This window comes from Eretmochelys imbricata, chromosome 6, assembly GCF_965152235.1.
Source record: "Eretmochelys imbricata isolate rEreImb1 chromosome 6, rEreImb1.hap1, whole genome shotgun sequence".
NCBI classification, from domain to species: Eukaryota; Metazoa; Chordata; order Testudines; family Cheloniidae; genus Eretmochelys; species Eretmochelys imbricata.
The window spans coordinates 48,280,944-48,302,652 of record NC_135577.1 but is presented as its reverse complement, the minus strand read 5'-3'; the positions used below and the strand labels follow the sequence as shown (position 1 = coordinate 48,302,652).

The following is a 21,709-nucleotide window of genomic DNA, read 5'->3' as shown; positions in this document are numbered from 1 at the left end:
GAGTGCCTGTGTGTCTATCTGGAGCCTGTTAGGAACATGATTGTGGGATATCTTCTGAGAAGACATGATCATGGGTCCAAAAATGACTGGAAGACAGTGAAATCATAGAAGTGGCTGTTGGTCAAAAGGTGCTTGGCATTGTAACTAGTATTTGTGCAGCTCATCATGCACAAGTAAAGTACTTCCAGGATTTCTACTGACTACAGAGATCAAAAAGTGACCAGATAAATCCATTAGGGAAATTTCAGGGGTATTGTTGACTGGGTTGGCTGGAGCAGTTGCTTGGATGCAACTGCAATACCTGCTGTTACTGTCCTCACTGGCACTACCAGGTGCAGAATGGCTTGATATAGGATACATTATATCAAGTATATATATATAGTCAGGAGTATTCCTCAGAGCAATGGTGGTGCCAATACCTTTACAGTGTTTCTTGTGCTGTTGCAAGAAGTTTTGTGTGCAGACATGGTAGGCCTGCTTTGCACCTTGTGTAGTGATTTACACTTGTACAAAGATGATGTAAAATGCCACCATTATGATTTATTTGTTCATACCCACTTGGCAGTCATTTTGCACAGTTGTGAATGACTGCACAAAGTGCAAGGCGGTGGAGAATCAGCCTGGTAGGTGTCAAAAATGTTCCAAGGGTTTACAAAGGTGATGACAGGACCAAAATTCTGTAGTGTAGGCAAAGCTTCAATGACAGAGCTGGGAATAGATCCATGGTCTTCTAATTTCCCCTAAGTACTATACAGAAAACACCCATGCAAAGACTGATTTCCCTGGTGCAAGACATAGGGATGCCAGATCAGATAATTCATGTACATGCCTATTTTCTAACCACTGGGCCATGCTCTCTCCCTCAGTATTATAGCAAAAAAATTGGGGCTTGATCCTGCAACCCTTATTCATAGAAGCAATTCTTATTTACATGAGTCTGGACTTCTTTCATGAGTATGATTTGTGGTATTAGGCCCTTGGTTTTTAAATAATATGACAAAAGATTGATTTAACTATTTAAAATACCTGCAATGCCAAAAATCGTCCCTGGCAGAACTCAACTGAAGTTAATGGAATTATGCCAGGGATGACTTTGTCTACAGGAAAACTAGTCTTCTGACAACTGTAAATTTTGAAAAGAGAGCCTTTGCGGGAACAATACTGGCGGGAGATGATGACATTTTAGGTAGTTTTACACAGACTTAAGTTATTAGGCTGAGATTTTAGAGAGTTCCATAAATGCTTCAAGGAAAAAGAAAATATTGATAATGGTATCTTTAATCTGGTGAATGACTGAAGCTCAGTCATTGCTGCTGAATTATCAGCACACTTAGCCAATGCATCATTATTATTATTATTTTATTAGTTATTTATTGTTGTTTTTACTTTTTCCGATTCCCCTTTCACCTACACTGGTGTAACTCTGTTGCCTTCATAGAAGATGAGAATTTTCCCTAGTGAGAGAAGAATCAGACCTACTGTTTCTAAATGTCCTATAAGGAAGAACATATAATCCCTGCACATTGTGTCCATTTATGTTTGTCAGAGTTTGATTGTCATTCTCCGCCGCCCTCATGTTTTGGATGGAGCTGAAATCAGCACAGCTGTTTGTGTTTAACAAACTGCATATCATAAAGCTTCTTGTTGTGCCTGAAACATCCTGTAAAGTATCAGGGGGTAGCCGTGTTAATCTGTATCCACAAAAACAACAAGGAGTCCAGTGGCACCTTAAAGACTAACAGATTTATTTGAGCATAAGCTTTCGTGGGTAAAAACCCCACTTGTTGTTTCTGTGAAACATCCTGGTGCACCAGCATCAGTGTTTGCTTTCCACTCAAGTCTGAGGACAGTGATTCTTGGTTAATCTATACTGCACCACCAGCAGAGGGAGCCCCAAAACATTAATTTTGCATAGTCTGATGGAAATAACATCTCTTTCAGTTTCTTAGGGTCCCGCTGGATCCGCTGTGGGAAACTTGATTTTTTTTTTCTGTTCACTGGTTTGTTTTTGCAAACATATTGTACATTAAGAGTAGGGCTAGTCAAAATATTTTCATCTCAACTGTTTTTCACTGGAAGATTGGGTTTTCAGATAAGTGAAATTTTTCACTAAAAATGTCTCTCTTTCCACAGAAAATATATTTATTTATGTCAAATAATCAGATGTCTGAAAACCAAAATATTTCAGCCAAAAGCCATGCTATTTTGATTTGGAAATGCAGCTGCGGTGCCTCATGGGATTTGTAGCTCAGTTGCCTCGTGTCCTCATTGTCATCTGTGGAGATAACATGGCCAAGAACACCTCCCCTCTGCAAGAGAGGAGACCATCATGCATCATGGGAGATGTAGTGCAATCAGAGAACTCAACCTCTAGAGAAGAATGAGGGGGAGGGATAGCTCAGTGGTTTGAGCATTGGCCTGCTAAGCCCAGGGTGTGAGTTCAATCCTTGAGGGGCCATTTAGGGATCTGGGGCAAAAATTGGGGATTTGATCCCGCTTTGAGCAGGGGGTTGGACTAGATGACCTCCTGAGGTCCCTTCCAACCCTGATATTCTATGATTCTATGAATGAGAGCATGAGGCACCCAAATGACAGGTCCCATCAGGCATCGTGGCAACTTTTCCAAATTGAAATATTTCATTTTTCAGCTAAATATTTTCAATATTTGAATTTCTTCTGAAAATCACCCCACACCCCTAATTTCTGAACCAACTTTAATTAAGAGCGTTATTCATAAAATTAGAAATGCATGAATAAAAGCCAAAGTCCGGGCAATTAGTTTTGACACAGGAAGCATACATTTATACTGCAAAAGCAGCATTAAGTTTGACCCATATCCCATCGTCAATTTAATTTATGGCGTCATACAGAGTCCCCCTCCACAGATTATTTTTGTTCTTGTCATGAGTCATCTGGTAAAACATACTCCTCATGTCCGCAGGTGGTGGAGGAACTGCTCAGTGTGACCCCCTCATGATATGGGAGTTAGGTTTTAACCATTATAACACTTTTTTCCTTACTACAGAAAACATTCCTGCACCTTAAATACATAGAAGAGGCAGTTTGGTCATAAAATTAATTATTATAATTTATTTTAAGGTAATCCTAGCACCATTGTTGCCACTAGAGGTGAAATTAAGTTAAGCTTAAACTACAGGAAAATTGCTATGCTTGTTGCTTTTTAAAAGAAATTTAATAATTTCTTATTCTATAAAAGGAAGCACACAGGAGGCAGACAGAAAGTACAGGAACTGACATAGTCCACACAGAGATTTTGGATACCAAACGATGCTCTTTCCAAACTCCAAATAGAGTATCGGAGGGGCAGAAAGAAGGGAAGCCCTTATGAGTATACCATAGGTTTGTCCAAAATCACAAAAGTTAGAAAGTCTGGCAATTCCAAGTTCAAGACCTGTGGCCTCAGAGTCTAGGTGCTTCTCCAAATTCAGTACATACCTCACTGGAACGAGAGAGATTAAACAAACACTACATGTGTTTAGGAACAGATTCTCTGCAGCTAGCCTCTCTGAGGCTTCTTGCTATGAAGGGAAGGTATTTAAGTTTGTGGCAGACCTTCTTGGGCTCCCAGAAGCCCTGATCATCCCCTTCCTGGCTAGTGCTGCCTAGAGGACTGCTTCAGTACACCACACAGCAGCTGGGGGGCATCCATGATTCTCTGTTCATGGCAGACATTCCATTCCCTAACTCCCCTCCTTCTTGGGAAGCTGCACTTTGACTTACTGCCTAGTTTTTGGTTCATTTGGTTCAGTTTTTTGGTCCCAAAGGACCTTCACAGACAGGTGATGACCATGATCACTGTCTGAACAGGGCTGTAGGAATGAAAGAGGGGTCTAAGAAGGGTGTTGTGCAGGGGAAGGAGGGCCTAGACAAAGGTGGAATGGGAGCCCTGCACAAGAGAATTGAGTTAAAAGGTTTCTTGCACTTTCACCTTTTCCCTTTGTGTGCATGGGTAGGGGTCAGTCTGACACATATGACAATCTCCAGGGAAGATAAGTTTCGTGGGTTTTGATTTGGATGATTTCAGCTGAAATATCACCTTTTAATCATAGTTTATTCTTTCTTTAGTATTGGAAATTAACCAAGGTATTGAAATTGGGTGATTGAAAGTCCCAGTCTAAATTGTCTTTCTAAGGAGGCTGAGTTAGATGCCCAACTCCCATTGACTTTCTGTTGTAAATAGGCACATTTGAAAATGCCTTAAGGAACAACTGAAAATAACTAATAATCTCCAAAGATGGTTCAAGGCTGGGGGATCAAACCTCAGGTTCTCCACCTTTGCAAATGTAGTGTGTAAAGTGATGTGTTAAAATGTTATGACATCATTTTGTGACATGATGATGTGTCTTGCCAGCAGGACACTGTATCTCAGTGACATAGGGTTGCATTATTTGGAACTGGTAAAATAGTTACAACAGAATACACACACACAAAGGGGACCTAGATTGCAAGGGATTAATAATAGAAGTTTCTACTTTTAGGTCCCCAGTCCATATGTGACCCATAAACAAATCAGAGACCAAGTTATTTCCATTTGTTGGCTGTTTACTTGCCTATGTTGAAATCAGGTTAGATCATGGTGGACAGGTGTCCACATCATTAGACCACCAAAACAACTGGCATTCAGCAGAAGGCCTGGATTGGATTCTAGAGTTATTCCAGTAGGTAAAGATAGAGACAGTAGGGAGTATTCTGTGGAAACTTGACCTGTTTTTGTCAATGAGCATGGCCATTCTAGGAAATTCAATCTATCATCTTTGAAAAACATGACATTCAATAGCCATTATAAAATTAGCACTAAAAGGATTTGTTTTTCTTTACTCAAATTAATTTTGCGTATTTGTTTGTATCTGCAAGCTAGGTAGTTAGCTTTTCAGGATGCAGACAGATCCCCAAAAACTGGCAGAATCCTATGAAACTGGGGGGAAGGTGCGCTGAACCTAATCAAACTCATAAGCAAAAGACAAAAAATAAAGATATAAATTACCTTTTCTGCTTCTTCAATTGTTTATGAATATTGCAACAAAACTAAAATTAGCCTTGCATTTGGACCTGGATCTTCTGCAGAGGTTTTTTGTTTCTTTTTCTTTTCAATCTCTGCTTCTTTTTGTTTTAGCTAGAAAGATTTTCAGCACTGAAACGATGCATAAAGTATTGTAGCATTAAATAAATTTTAGCTCCCACAACTACCAGTCCTTTAATCTGGTAAATCTGACATTGGTTGTCAAGTTTTATGCTTTGAATTTTTTTTCACAATAATTTCTAGCCAGAAGCTAGAAAACATTGGAAGGCCTATCTCAATGTGTTGGAAGAACAGAGATGAGTTTGTAATCTGAGATTTGTGGATAACAAGACTAGAGGGAAAATACATTTACTGATAAAAAAAAAATTACCCACTGAGAGTTAATGCAAAGCATCCCACAAAGCCAGTGTATTTGAGGGTAGAGATGCCAAAATCAAAATAAATGTTTAACATGTTGACTTTGTGCAAAATTATAGAAGCATTGCAGAACTCACTTTAATTATGGAGTCAGTAGCAAGTGCTAAGCAGGAGACGCAGGAGTTTGCAGTGATAAAGTGTCCAGGCTTTGTATTTGTCTATAAATAACCTACTTGATATGAAACCTCTTGCAAAAATACTCCATGGTTTAATATGATCTGAGCTTAGGTTATCTGTTCAATGAGGCAGTCGGTACGGATTGTTTTACATACAAATGTTAGGTGGGAAGTATTGTGGATAGTGGTTAGAACAGGAGATGGGTTTTATTTTTAACTATGCCACTTACCCACTATGTGACCTGGAGCAAGTCACTTAGCTCTTCCAGTATCTTGCTGTAAAATGGGACTAATCATCCCTTACAACCTTTGTCAACTGTTGGTGTGGTGGTCACCATCTTGGCTAACTCGCTAGGAACTGAACAGGAGACCTCCAGAAGATCCTTAAATGCAAGGTGCTATACATGTGCAAAGTACTGCTAACAGCTTAAATTTGTAAGCCCTTATTCAGACAAACTCCTTTACACTTTCAGAGGGAGTTTTCCTGAATAAGGAGTGAGTAAAAATTGAGTGATGATTCAGTCCCATGTGTTTTTATTTGAAAATGCTTTTTAAAAAAAATATGGGTAGGAAACTCAAATGCATCCTTAACATTAGCACAGCTCAGCTGTGAGTGCTGCTGCAGAGCTGCTACAGATCCTGCTTTGTACTTGAGCACAGTCACACAGTTCCCTGCCAGTCACAGGAGTTGAAGCCACTCCTCTTTTGCAGAGATATTTTGTTTCTGATTTGAGTTGGGAGGACCAATCAGAGGGCCGCACTGTTTCACTGTACTGTCAGATTGCAACCTTCCCCTACTCCAGCTAATCTCTGTAGCCTTCTTTGGGGTAGGCACAGCAGGCTGCCTCTAACACACACGATATATTAGCAGTAGTGCTGAAACCTGTGTCAGTGCCGATGTTTAAAATGAGGTGGTGGCTGCTGTCCCTCCTGTTTGACAGCTGAATTTTTACTCCGTGTTTCACGATCATCACTGGAAGAGCTGGGAAATTTTGTTGCCACTGGCATTTTTTTTATTTACATGTCCTTAATGGGCGTTTCTCCTTCTGCTCTAGCATCATTGTCCTGTTCACAGATATTAAGACTAAGAAGCTTGATTCTCTAAGGCTCGTATCCAAGGGCATCAGTCATTAACACACTGAGCTACATCTGCTTCTTGGCTAAGACTGAAGAAAGACATCTTAAGCTGGAAATCCTGCTTGCTTGCTCTCGCGCTCTCTCTCTCTCTCTATCACACACACATACACAGAAGGCATATGCTGCAGCAGGTTCTTTTTCTATTCCAAAAGGCTGCCTCACTTTGGAGATGCAGTGACAAGATAATGAAGTAAAAGTCTCCCGTTTCCAAGAAAGAAAATTATAGGAGTCAGCAATCGAAAGGGAAGAACAAGTTAAATAGCAGTAGCAACAGAAGAGGAGTGGAAGGAGGACAGTGGTTGAGAATTAAAATAAAATCAGAGGAAACAGGTGGAAGGCTCACAAGACACTGAGATAATTTAGGCTTAAAAGTGTCTGTTTCCTTCATTCTGTTATTTACTAAGCAGTTTTTGGAGATTCCTAAGCAGGGCTGCAGCTTCCTGAACCTGCCTTTTCACTCTCGCTGACTGCTGCTGCTACTACTGTTGCTGTTGCTGACAGAAACGTGTTAGGAAAGCAGAAAGAGAAAATGCCAGCCATCCTGGTGGCCTCCAAAATGAAATCGGGACTACCTAAACCCGTACACAGCGCTGCTCCCATCCTGCATGTCCCGACGGCCAGGACCATCCCGCAACCCTGTTACCTGAAGTTTGGGAACAAGGTGGAGGTGACCAAGGCATCATATTCCAGCCAGATCCCCCTCAAATCACCTCATGGACATGAGAATGCAGGGGATGGCTTCCCCCCCAGGAAGAGTAGCTCTCTAGAAAATGGATTTGACACACAGGTTAGAAAAGTGTGGTGTTTTGGGAGGGGTGTGTGTGTGTGTGTGTAGTGGAGGTGGTGTGTGGTGGGGGTGTTTCTATTTTTGGTGGTGCCATGTGGTTGCAGGGGGTGATCTTGGTTTTTTAGTTGGGGTGGTGGCGGGGTGTTGGTTGTTAGGTGTGCTATGCTGTGTATTTGTGTTTGCTTGTGTGTTGGTTGTTTGCAGGGTTAGTATTTGTGGGGTTTGTTGGAGGTGGAAGGGATGTTGGTTATGGGGTATGTGATTTGTATTTACAGGGGTGTTGACCGGTTGGGTGTGTTCTGTGTTTGTGCTGGTCTCTGATGGTGGCAGGGCTTCTAGTTGTGGTGGGTGTATTTTGTATATGGGGGTGTATGGAGTATTGGTTAGTTGTGTGTTTTGTATTTATGATTGTGTGAGATGATGGGCAGGTTGACATGTTCTGTATTCAACTGCAATGTACAGAGAATATATTATCAGTCAGATTGTACCCTTGAATGCAACTGACTACCTAGGAAATTCATGCTAAATGGAATTTTCCGTCTTTGATGACATGTATATGCAGTCTAGAGACAGCACTTCATTTTTAATGTGCAGTATTTAGATTGCTCTTAAATGTGCATCTGGGTGGTTCTTTAAATATGTTGATTTCCATGGTGAGAGAAGAAATGTACGTTCCACCACTTGTTTTATTTTTGCTAGTGCACATCCTAGTTTATTTCAGCATGGATCAGATTGCCTCTGTAATGCTGATGCCCCAGTGTGCTTGATAGCAGTGTAAGCACATAGCAGTATGTTAGAGTACTATGGTGTGAGCAAAGCAGATGGTCTGCTGCAGCAAACTGAACTGATTAACATTATATAGAGGTTGCTATGTAGCCGGGTGGTGTATTTTGAAACCAGCCGTCCATATCATGAACCTCCTCTGCAGGCATTTGAACCTGGGAGAAGTGGGTGATACACTGGAAATGGAGTATTTTTGAAAGAATCTTAGCTTTCCCCTCTTTCCCCCCGAATACTCGGTCATCTGTGCCACCTAGGGATTGCACGCTGTGGCCTCACAACCTCTTCTCTTAGTGATAGCATGACTGCTGATTGGGTGCATTTGGCCTCCTGCTCTGCATTTTAGGATTTGCTGCATTTTTCTGGCAGACAGGTGACGTATCGGGCTAGTCGGGCCAGACTAATGTGACTGTACCAGTTCCTGAGGGACTGAAAGCAGAAAAGGGAGACATGCGAGTGGTGTCAGGGAGGTGGCAGCAGACAGACTGACCTTTGCATCACATCATGCTCTTAAGAGAGGAACAAATGTTATTTCTTCTAATTCTTGAGTTTTCCCTTCAAATTCCAAAATGTCAGCAAAATCTCTGCATATGCTGCTCGCTTTCTCGCTAAGACATGCCTTGGTTCTGTATTTAAGTTTTGATTGCTGCATAAATGTTTCTTATTCATAGGTATTGTCTCATTTTAAATAGTAATTTAGGCATAAAGAGACTACTAGAGTTGTGGAGTTTTGGGAGGATAGTATGTATTTTAACCCATATATAGTTGTGAAGCACACGTTTGTATATCATGATACTGAATTGTCAAGCAGGGCAAGATTTTGGCCATAAAATGTAAGAGTTACTTATTGAGTTTGGGATAATTTCTTGCCACAACCTGTGGGAGAAATCCTGATTTGTTAGCAATGCCCAATGACTTATTTGGGTCCAAATCTCAGCAGGTGACTAGTACCTCTTAGGATTGGTCCAGACTGTATGATTACGTATTTTTGGTGTTATGTTAACTGGTTTAAGCTCTGGTAATCATAGAATCATAGAATCATAGAATATCAGGGTTGGAAGGGACCTCAGGAGGTCATCTAGTCCAACCCCCTGCTTAAAGCAGGACCAATCCCCAATTAAATCATGTTTCTCTTATGCTCTGTTTATTGTTACCACCCTAATTACCTCCATGCCCATGTGGGTATTATGCACGGCTGTTCCCACCCAAGATACTGACTCGGGACATTGATCTACACCTAATGAGTTTTTTCCACACCGATTATATCAGAGCTACTGTTCTCTTCCCCCTTCCCCGCTATGAGGGTGTCTCTTGTCAGATGGCAACAGTATTTTCCTCCTAAAAAGCCTGCAGCTGCATCCAGGTATAGAATCATAGGGCTGGAAGGGACTTCAAGAGGTCATCTAGTCCAGTCCCCTGCACTCATGGCAGGACTAAGTATTATAGAGGATGTCGAGTCTAATAGTCCTACACAGATTGATTCTAGTACAGTTCACCCAGGACTAAATATCTCTAGGAGGTTCCCAGAGCCTACTTCTAAGGAGTGAATAGCCATTTCCACAGCAATATTTCTATCTTAGGTACTCATATAGCCCCCACTACCAGAGTATCTGAGCACCTCATCATCTTTGATGTAATTAGCCTCACAACATACCTGTGAGGCAGGGAAGTGTTTATAGATGGGGAGCTGAGACAGAGCGAGAGACTAAGTGATATGCTCAAGGTGACAAAGGTAGTCCATGGCAGAACAGGGAATTGAACCCAGGTCTGGAGTTCTAGGCTGGCACTCCTTTCTAGCAAATTTGGTCAGTGACCTCTAGCCAGGGGCTTTGCCAGTGCACCTCAATCCCAAGCCCTTGTCCATGGCTGTTTTAGTGTTGGGCACCTGTAACTTGACATCTTAGATCCCGTATGGTACTTTGGAACATGACTGCTGAGCCTCTGGCCTAGCTGAAATACTCTTTGTTTTTAATTTGACGATAGTTTCGGTAGTCACAAGTCCTAGGCCTGGTGCCATGTGCCCTCCTGTTCGCTCTACAATTTGCTACCCTCCCTGACTGCCATGATGACACCTTTCTTGTGGCCTGGGATGGGCAGCTTCTAACCAAGCCTACTCTCCGATCTGGCCAGCAGTAGCTCTGAAGGGCTGCAAAAATCAGACTCTTTTAATTGTCACCTTGTGGCAACCTGTAGTGTGAAGTAGCCCGGGGAGTGGCAGCCATAAGAGTGTTCTTAGATCTTGTCTCAATCATGGCGGAAAAGTGAGCTGGTTGGGCCTGTCTGCTGAGTCTTTCATCATGTCCTGTTTTGTAAATGTTTTTACTGTGTTGTTGCAATTTTCATTGGGCAGAATTTTGGCTGGCTGTGTAAATATGCATGTAACACACTCCCAGCAGGCAGAGGAAGCATTGGGAGGAGACTGACTATCCCACTTCCGGCACCTTTGAAACACTGCACAGTGTTGCTTTGCAGGTGCTGCACTGGAGGAGCCGGGACAGGGCATATTGGGATGTGGTCAAGGGGTCTGGAATGAGGTACATATGTTAATGGCTGCTATGTCCAGCCTTCCTCCTGTATAGGTTTTACAGTAAGGAAACAGGTGCACATTAGTGATGCATAAATTCTCACCAGTTTCTCTGTGTCGAGGAATTTATGCCTTTATCGTAGTATCTGAGCTCCTATTGGAGGATGGTTATGCCTCTTTCCCTGCACTTGGCTTTGTGATTTATTGTGGGGAAGGAGCCCTGTTTAGTGTTTAAAGCAGGAAATTAGGAGTCAGAACAACTGGGTTCTAGTCCAGGCTGGTTTCCATGTGTGTCAAGTCACTTGAATGTAAATAATAATGGATGCCTCCATTTTTGAGTGCTTAACCTTAGATAGTTTGAACTTGATTTTCAGAGGACCTGTGCAGTCATTGCTTCCACTGACATTAAGTGGAGTTTCGGGGTCACACAAATTCTGAAAATCAATCCCAACTCATCTCAAGATGGGAACACTGAAAATCAGTGGCCACTTCTGATTATTTTGACTTTGTCTTTCTCCCTCATCTGTAAAATGGGGAAAGCACCTATATTTCAGGCATATTTTGTGTCTTAATTAGTACCATATAAGTGAAATGTAGTAGTTACAATCTGTGTAATTTTTATAAAAGCAATTTTAGTCCATTTTAGAGGCACTTTCTAAAGAAAGATCCAAAATGCTCAGCTTCAAGTTCATTACCAGTGCTAGACTGAAACCTTAAATTGATGAATCACTATAATGTCATTGCTATTGTATTTTCACTGATTTGTGCTTTCCATTCATTCTTTTGTGTTTAATTCCCTGTATGGTGAACAATGGCTACCTCCTCTTGAAGTAATACTTGTATTGTCTGACATACCTACCAATAAATTATACCCATATTTAGAGAGCATTGTTTTGGAAATATTTAACTTTGTTTCCACAGAAACTTCCATCTAACAGATAACAAGATAGGGATCTGTCCTTTACTAAATGGGATTCACTAGTTATTTTGTAAAAAGCCATTTGCACTTTGAGGAATTATTAAATTTTTACTCATTTCTTAAGACAAAAATCACTGTTGACTACAATTCTTCTGGGGAGAAGAGTGTTTTAGGGATTCAATAATGAGACCATCAAGAAGATAATATTGCCTCAAGAATACAACCAGTTGCAACCTTGCTCTATTATGTTAAAATTAGGAATCTTGCTTTAACCATAAAAGACAATTATGGATTTAATTAGTGCATTTTTTTTGCTATTGTGTAATAGTCTCTAGCTTCTTGCTCTTAACTCTGTGGGGAGAACACAGAGAGTGGTTATCTGCTAGTATCTGAGAACATTCATAGTTCAGACATTGTTTATTATTATGTTTTTATTAATTTTATCAAAGACACTTTATAGCTCCAAATCATTTTCTCACTGACTGTAAAACTCGATAGGCGGAGAGATGAAAAAACATGTTGCTGAGAAATTAAACTCCCCTACACACACAAGAGCAGCAGCTATCATACCCCTAGGATTTGCTCTTTCTGCAGGATGGCTCTGTAGTGGCTCAGTGGAAACACAGAGCATATCTACACTGCGCCTGGACTATGGGGGTGTAAACTATAGTGTGCACTAGCATGCTGCACTGTAACAGCTCTGTGTAGACCCTGGGAGCGCAAGCTAAATGGTACCTAGTTCGGGTTAACGTAGTCCTGTTTTCAGCGCGGCACTGCAGAGCCATCTTATAGGAGGGGGAGAAGTAAACAGAGCCTAGGCCCAATTGTGACCTCAGCTGTGCACATACAGGTCCCACTGACACTAGCTAAAGTTGCCAGCAGGTACTTGATTGTAGAATTGGGCCTCAGATATCGCCAGAGCTATCTTGAGAATTATAACCAGTAATACTAGTAACACAGACATAAAGGAGACAAACTTAGTAGGAAACTTTTTATCATGGATAAAATGGAGAAAAAATGATAGGAAAGAAATAATATTTTCAAACTTTTGTTAGGGAATTTGCAACCAGTGGTGGAGGAAAAATCCCCAAGAAATAACAGTGGCCCCAATCCAGCCAATACTTAAACCCATGCTTAACTTGGAGGAGCATAGATTTCAGTGGGACTCCCTATATGATTAAAATTAAGCATGTGCTTAAGTACTTTCCCTCAATCACAGACAATGTCTGTAACAAAAAACTTGTCAACATTATAATTGTAACTTTCTTTTTGAGGGATTCCCACTAACACCTGTCACCAAGAAATTCAAACAGAAGTCGTCAGCTATCCCCCAGCCAAACTGTGTGCCCTATAATTGTGTTTATGATAGCAGTTTTGATAGCACTTTAATAGCTGCATATTAATGAGTGCCAGGAATTATTACCACATAGAAACCAAAAAAAAAAGAAAAAAGTATTCATGATTTGTTTTATAGTGATCACTAAAGAGAGTATAAAGAGCTGTCATGTTCCTCAAGCATTTGTACTAAAGATGAAAGATTTACAGTGTAAACTCATGGGGTTCTTTTGGGGCTTTTTTTTCGTTAAGACCATGAAGCGCCACTTGTTCTCAGTGTCCAATTCAGTTTTCACTCACGGTTAGTTCTCTATCTAGTCCATTATAGGTGAACAAGCAGGCACTCATCATGACTATCCTTCTGATTACAGGATAATTGGGGCACTCCTTCAGCATGCCAGTAAATTAGCACCTGGTCACCATAAATACAGTCTTCCAGAAATTCACTGCCCTCCATGCGAAAACATCCAGGGTGGGATTTTCGAAAGTCCTCAGTGTTGACCTGACTCTGCTTCCATTGAAGTCAATGGGAATTTTACCTTTGACTGTACTGAGAGAAGAGTTAGGCCTATGTGACTGTTTTTGAAAATCCTTCCTTTAAGCGAAATATTCTTCCTATTTTCCACTTTCTAGCTATGTATGATACTTCTGTGTCCTTTATTACTGTAGTTTCAGAGCATCTTGCAATCTTTAATGTATTTATCCTCACAACATTCCTGTGAGGCAGTGTAGTACTATTATTCCCATTGTATAAATGGAGAACTGAGGCAAAGAGAGACCAAATGACTTGCCAAAGTCACACAGGAAGGCTGTGGCAGACCAGATAATTGAATCCAGCCCTTTAGAGTCTCTGTGTAGCACCCTGACCACTGGACTATTATTTTCCTTTCTGGTATTTGCTTATCATATTCTCCCTGTATATTCTCACTGTGCCCTTCAGGCTTCAGCCCTTGAAACTTCTGTTTTCCCATGAAACTAAATCTCTTCAGTGAGTACAGCCCCACTTTTATTACTCCTAATTTTTCAAATAATTGTTATGGCTCACACTTTAACCCTCTTGTTCTTTCTCTATAACAGTGCCCAAACTGGACACCACAGTCCAGCCGTGCTCTAACCAGTAATGAGTTCATTGTGGAGAATAATTTCTTCTTTCTTGTTACTCTGTTCCCCTGTTTTTACATCTCAGTATTCTGTTTTTCTTTCAAGCTGCAGTGGGATATTTCTCTGACAGCTTTAGGGATTTCCTTTCTGGCATGCCTGCATTTTTTGCTCATTCTGTGTTCTACAGAACATCACCCTTTTAATGTATGTTTTTTGTTTTCTTTAATTCTTTTAGACTCCAAACTTTCTGATTTAGGCTCATGTGCACTGAAACACATCAGCTATTTCTCCACATGTGCCCCAAACCTTTTTAACTCTTTATGGGTTTAATTCCATTTCACTATTAGCTGGTCCATCTAGTCTGGTAGTACTCAGAGAGAGATACCATCCTTTAATGTATATACAGAGTGAGAGAGCAGAGATGGTGAAATTGAGAGAGAACAAGCATTCTGAGTGTGCCAGAAGATTGGCCTGACTAGCACTTCACCCTCCATGAGTATTCTTAGCAAAATAAAACCATGCCACCCCAGATGATGGAGACTGTCATAAAGTAATTTTCTCTGCCCTGATTCAAAATGCTGTTGTGAAAAAATTAACAATCTGAAATGTAAAAGATATCACAATGGTGGAACTGTAGATCGGGGTGGGCAAACTACAGCCCAGGGGCCGCATCTGGTCCTTAAGAGGTTTTAATCCTGCCCTCGAGCTCCTGCCAAGGAGTGGGGTCTGGGGATTGCTCCACTCCCTGCGCTCCAGCCATGGAATGGGGTTGGGGGCTTGCCGTGGTTTCGTGCGGCTCCCAGAAGCAGTGGCATGTCCTCCCTCTGGCTCCTACGCGTAGAGGCAGACGGGGCTCCGCACGCTGCCCCCACTCCATGTGCCACCCCTGCAGCTCCCATTGGCTGGGAACCATGGCCAATGGGATCAGCAGGGTCAGTGCCTGCGGACAGGGCAGTGCACAGAGCCACCTGGCCGCGCCTCTGTGTAGGAGCTGGAGAGGAAACATGCTGCTGCTTCCGGGAGCTGCTTGAGGTAAGCTCCGCTCAGAGCCTGTGCCCTTGATCCCCTCCCATGCCCCAAACTCCTGCCCGAGCCCTGATCCCCCTCCCACCCTCTGAACCCCTCAGTCCAAGCCCGGAGCACCCTGCTGCACCCCCAACCCCTCATCCCCAGCTGGAGCCATCACCCCCTCCCACACCCCAACCCCCAATTTCGTGAGTATTCATGACAATTTCCAGACAGACAATTTCCATACCCAGATGTGGCCCTTGGGCCAAAAAGTTTGACCACCCCTGCTGTAGATGCAGGGAGGGGAAAGGAGGCTGTAGGAGAAGGGATAGCCAGATTTCTGTTCATTCCCACTGTCAGAAACCTCTAAGACTGCACCTGTAAATATTAAAGACTAACACCTCCAGATGCATTTTCTGGAAAATTGGAACTATTTACCTGAAATCTTACTGTCACCAAATGGGGGGGAGAGGAGGGAAGGGTTGGATAAGTAGGGCCTGGACCTTTGTCTGTTTTCCACCTGGATACCAAGGTAACAGGCACGTAAAAGAGATGGAGTGAGCCAGAAAACATTCTTTCCAATAGAAGTTTGCAAAACCCCAGCCACCCCATTTTTGGTGATCTCTGTGTACAGAGGGACAAGAGTACAAATATTCATTACCTCCCCCCAGTTTTGTTGAGGGGGTGAAGAGGGATTTAGTTAAATGGGACCCAAATCCAAACCACACCTATTTTTTGCTTTGGAAAACCAAAACCTGAGGGAGGATGTTTTGTAAACCTGGGGTTGCTTTTACCCATATCGGCTTTCCAGTGATCAGTGCTTTGAGAATCATTGTCCACGCCATAATCTTGGTTCCAAGATTGTTAAGTCAGAGGTGAGATAATGTCTCATTTTTGTCACTATAGATTTGTAATAGTCTTTGCCGATAGATCCCTTTCACCTTTTCCTACCAAAGGGGACAACATTATTTTTTATATCAATAATTAATTTCTTATTAATTTTCATGAGCCTGTAACACAAAATCAGTACTTTGAGAGACCTTAAGAAGATCCAGTTTTGAATAGTCTGACTGATGGGCCTTGAATGATACATGACTTTTTCCATTCATCATTTCAGTTTCTGCCTATTCCAGATTTTGGGCCAAATTCTGGCCTGGAACGCTGGTGTAAATCAAGGGACACTCCCCATGAAGTCAATGTCCTGAAGGCCTTGCTCTGCTTTCATTTATATCAGTGAGTTTAGTGGAGGTACTCTGGATTGATACTCTGGTAAGAGAGAGTAGAATTTGGTTTTTAAATTGAGTTTAAATTGGGGCGAACTGCAGAAACACAGTGTGACTCAGATTTGTTCCCAAGAGATGTTTACCTGGCTAAAAATACACTGGTAAAATATTATTTTTAGAAAATTTTATATTTGAAGCATATAAATTGCCAGGCTCCATGTGTATTATTAGTCATGAACTGTTGGTACATTTTGTAACCGAGAGCTGCTGGTTTTCCATTCACCAAGTACTGGCATTCAGTCAAACACTTGTCACTTATTTGCAAGCGTCTAATTTTATCTGAAAATTGTTCTTTGTGAAATAGTTTGTGGAAACATTTGAAGTTTCTATAGTTATGCAAAGAACGGGCATGGAAATAATTGCTAAAACATAATAAATAAAACATTAAAACAAATTGATAAAACAGGTTGTTTTATATTTAAATCAGCCTTAGATCCCAGTTCTTGCAATGGTTACACCGTCCTATTTTTTCCCCCTTGACAGTATTTTTAGGTGTTAACCATGGATTATTTTTCATCTTGTACTTGGCTTATTTTAGAACTGGAAGCAGCATGTGGGAAAACAATAAATGAGAGGAAAAAATCTAGTTTTCAGATCTCAAAAATATTGATACCTTATTAAACTGCCTTTACTAGTTTTGTCTCTGTGTTGGTACCGTTTTGGATTGTGATCTCATCAGATCTCATAAGTCTTCGTTTCCTCCTAGACCTCCTCTTATATTCTACGCTGTGTCCAGTCCATTGTCTTGAATGATCCTTTGACCCCTTCTCCCATTCTCCACTTTGTCTTTTTTCTCTTCCCCCCATATGGCTAGAGTAGCCTCCTTATTCCTGAGTGTCAAGCAACCTCTCTCTCCCTCTTCAAATCTGTCCTTATGTACCCTTCTTTTCATTAGTCCTTCACTGCTATGACTCCATCTGCTCCTATCTTCCTGTCTTGTACTTTGTATCACATCCAGCCTTTTATACTGTAAGCAGCATACATCAGGGACTTTGTTTGGTTATGTGTTTTGACAAGTGCCATACACACATGTGGTACTGTGTAAGTACTGAATAGCAGTTTGGCAGTAGATAGAGCCTAGGCATGGCAGAAGGCACATGGATAAGCTATCAGCTCGAAAAAGAACTCAATGACTCCTTCCCAGGAGTTGGTTTGCTTGTGAGTTTACTTTAATATTCAAATAGGCAGGGTAACTGTCAGACTAAAAAGACTACATTGGGGACTACATTTCAGCTTTATAGAACCTAGTGGGTCTTAATATGGTAATAATGCTTAGGAGGAAACATAGCCAATGATGTGAATCATGAGACTTAGTGCAATGGGTTCATAAATCCCTCAGTCCTCAATTTGGAATCAGTAGTCCTTCCAGTCCCAAGACTACTCAATCCAATTAGTCCTTCCTTCAGAAGCAAGGAGGGAATAGGGATAGTGTTAGAGATGTTTCACTTGACACCCCAACCCACCCACTGAATAGTGATACGGCAGATGCAATTTTGACAGTGAGGAGTACCTTGGAGGCTCAAGAGAATCGGGGCCTAAAGTGTAGATCCAATGGCAATCAACACAGTCAAGTCCAGAACAGTGTGACTCGCTTTGCTTCACTACAGGAGTCTGGCCAGGCATATTCAGACAGAAAGTATCTCTATGACGGTGGGTATAAACAGTCAGGGAGGTACCTAAAACTGCTGCATGGCGTTGGAAGCAGTTGTTCACGTTGCTTGGCCTTTGTGGGTTACTTGGTGTTTGGAGGAGGGAAGGGTACAAGGGGAACCCTCCTGGTCTTCCCATATCCACCCTCTTTTTCTCCTAATAGTTGACCAAGTGTTGTAACTTTGCAGTAATTACATTTTCAGAATTGGGTAAGGAGAAACTTTCCTATCATGCACAGCTGAGGACATAATTTCCCTGTTTTGGGGGCAAGAGGAAGTGGGAGAAGATAAGTTTGTGGTGTTTAGTTCCTTCAGAATCCATGTAGTATATAATCTGCGTGTCTTCAATTCTTCTTTATGTGCTTTTCCTCAGACTGAGAGGTATTTCGGGGCGGTGAGAAGGATGACAGTGGTATCTTAACTGAAAATGCTTTTTTTGCTGTACAAGAGAAGAGGGGAGTCTTTCAATGGAGACATTTAGTTTTCCACTTAGATAAAGTAGTGGTCAGAAATTGCCTTGTGTTTTATTCTATACACCATCTACTAGTTCTCACTGATTATAATGAACTTTTTGGTAAGACAGCACTGATTAACTTTGGGATCCATGTTGTTGAACTAGATCGGGGTTCTCAAACTTCATTACACTGCAACCCCCTTCTGACAACAAAAATTACCACACGACCCCAGGAAGGGGGACCAAAACCTGAGCCCACCTGAGCCTTGCCGCCCTGGCTGGGGAGCCAAAGCCGAAGCCCAAGGGCTTCAGCCCTGGGCAGGGGGCCTGTAGCTTGAGCCCCATCATCCAGGGTAGTGCAGCTCAGGCTTTGACCCAGGCCACAGCAAGTCTAATGCCAGCTATGGCGATCCCATTAAAACAGGGTTGCAACCCACTTTGGGGTCCTGATCCACAGTTTGAGAACTGCTGAACTAGACTGATTAATAGCATATGATGGCAAAAGTAGACTTCTAAGCCAAATTTCCCTTGTGTACCCCCAAAGCAAGGGACATTTGGAAATTGATGACCTGTTCATTGGTATTGAGACTTCATAGCCATGTGTATTACTAGAAATTACTATTAGAACTGTAATGAGATGCAAAGTTACATTTTCTTACAGAAACTTTATTACAAATGGTGCTTTAACTGTGTGCCCCCCCAGTGAAGAAGTTCAGAACAGATTTAGGGAACATATTTACAAACTGAAAAGATCAGTGCACAATTTTGATTGCAGCTGGCTAGCTTAATTGTCAGTGGAGCAGTCCATTGAGACAAATTTGATCAAGGCATAAAGTCATCCTTACTCAAGAAGATCATGTAAACATCTTAGTCTGATTTCAAAACTAGTTTTAAAGACAACACACTTACGATGAAATCAAGCAATCACTTCACCATTTGAGGCCAGTTGAGGGAATATATTAGCGGTGGGTTTGTTTGTTTTGCTTGAGGGCTAATCAAGGATTACTCAGGTTTTCAGGATGGGTTTACACATACTGGGTTCTTCTGTGACTTTGCTGGGATTGATTACTTTGAACAAAAGTGAAGATGTATTTATCCTCCTATTTTCACCTTTGCCACTTTACTCCTCTCCAAACTGCTTTGGAATGCACCGGCTCCAGTGTCTTGGACATACTGTCCAGTCTAAAAAAACAAACCCTGCCAAAAAACTGACTGTTAAAAATCTGGGAAAAAGGTATGTTTCCTTTAATTCAGAGAACAGAGTGGAGAGTTAGCATCCTATTGCTAAGCAACGGGCTAGCAGGGGAATTCTAATGAACTTGCTTTAATTTACAAAACCAAACCACTTTTTGCTTTTTTTAGAGGGAAAAGGAGCTGTTGCCTAGGATCTCATTTCCAAGCAATCCGATACAAACTCTCCTCTCTCTTCTCTGAAACAGGGCAGACTTTATGTTCTGTTGGCTTTCTAGGAGGTGTTAGCTTTTTGGCCCTTCGACTGTATGGCTTTTAACTGCATGGCATAGTGATCTTTGGAGATTCAACCATTTGACCCCAAACCAATGAGACGTGTGGTACTGACAGGTTTCAGAGTAGCAGCTGTGTTAGTCTGTATCCCCAAAAAGAGAAGGATTGCTACTCCTTTTCTTTTTGCAGTAGTACTGAGAGACTCTGCTCTTGATTGCCATAGAGCAGACCTTTTTACAATCTTCCCACAGACAGGAATCTTTCTTGCACTCAGGAGAAGAGACAGACTCTCCCTGTGACTGCTTTTCAGAACAGTTAAGTGATGGGAAGGAAATGCAAAACTGAAAGGATATGGAAACAAGCTCATTAGTTTGACCAATGCCTACAGTATCTTTGTATAAAAAGACAGACATTCTGTTTTGTGGGAGTGCACCTTTGAGCACATCCCCTCGCACTGAGTCTAGACAGATTGTCAGTGCAAGAATACTTGCTATAGACGGAGCGTTACGCTGCAGTAGAGCTATAGCCACAGATCATTGCTGCTGCAGCAGCAGCTTGGATTCTTTCTGATCTGTGACCAGGAGAACTTGGCACATTGTCATGTGCTTAGTCATTCCAGCTGAGGTGTGCAGGGGAAGATTGGCCAGCTGCATTACTTGTCAGCACCATCTGCTGGCCTGCCTACAGATTTTCAGTCGTGCAACCCCAGTGTCTCTTCCAAGAAGGCGGTGACATTCTAAAACGAGGGATGTCTCTGAAGTTTCCAAACTGAAGAAGGAAGAGGGTCTCCCTTCTCCAAAGTTAAAAGTAGGAAAACGAGAGAGAGAATGATCCAACTTGCCTGAGGGGGCTGGAATCTGGGTCTTCCTGTTCTTATCACACTCTTACAGCTAAGGTTATATAAGAGGTTCAAAGAAAGAAAACCTGAATGAAATGTTTGAGCAATAGCAGCTTTTCCTAATTGACCACTGGAGTGAAAAGGTGGGGAATAGTGAAGGAGACTTCCTTTATACTGAAGAAAAGTTGGTAGTGGGTAGGGAGAATGAAGGCCACTCAGCACAATGCCTCTTACTTGCTCTCCATTCTGTTTCTTCCTCACTGTCCATTTCCTGTTAATGAGTCTATTTTGAATGGTTAGATTTGCTGTGTTCTTTTGGGAGACATTGGACTGGGGCAATGGAGATCTGGATTCATTTCCCTGCTCTTATGCAGACGTCCCATGTGACCTTGGAGAAGTCACCTACTTTGTGTCTGTTTCCACATCTGGAAAATGCAGATAATAGGGAAGAATTATCTCCCAGGAGTGTTTGAGGGTAAATCATTAATGTCTGTCAGACTCTCAGATACTAAAGTGATGGAGTATGTAAGTACCAAGAGAGATCTTTTCCCTCTGGTTCATCAGTGGGAGGTTGCATTGTACTTACTATAACTATCAGTGAATGTTATTCTACCCTTATACATGACCTCTGAGAGCCCCAGTTTGTGGTGCTGTGACTTGGTTTTTCAATCAGTCAAGTTAGCTAGATCAGCTATTTTTTGTTTTTAACATAAGTGCTCTCAAATTCACCTGGTGAAGTAAGTTTGTGGCCGCCTTAGACTCTTAAACCAGGTTCAAAAGAATCTGAAATAAAAAAGTAAATCTACGAAGGCCCAAAATATATCTTGGCAAATCAGCCACTCTATTGTATAGTTTG

At 41.8% G+C, this 21,709-nt stretch overlaps 1 protein-coding gene across 2 annotated transcripts in view; it reads left to right on the top strand.

Annotated features, from left to right (window-relative positions):
* The first annotated feature begins 7,240 nt into the window (after positions 1 to 7,240).
* NAV2 (neuron navigator 2) overlaps positions 7,241 to 21,709 on the top strand; it is a 344,782-nt gene continuing 330,313 nt past the window's right edge. For both annotated transcript variants that reach the window (XM_077820144.1, XM_077820143.1), the window contains exon 1: positions 7,241 to 7,498. In XM_077820144.1, the coding sequence (XP_077676270.1) occupies positions 7,241 to 7,498 (258 nt within the window). The remainder of the gene's footprint in view (positions 7,499 to 21,709) is intronic.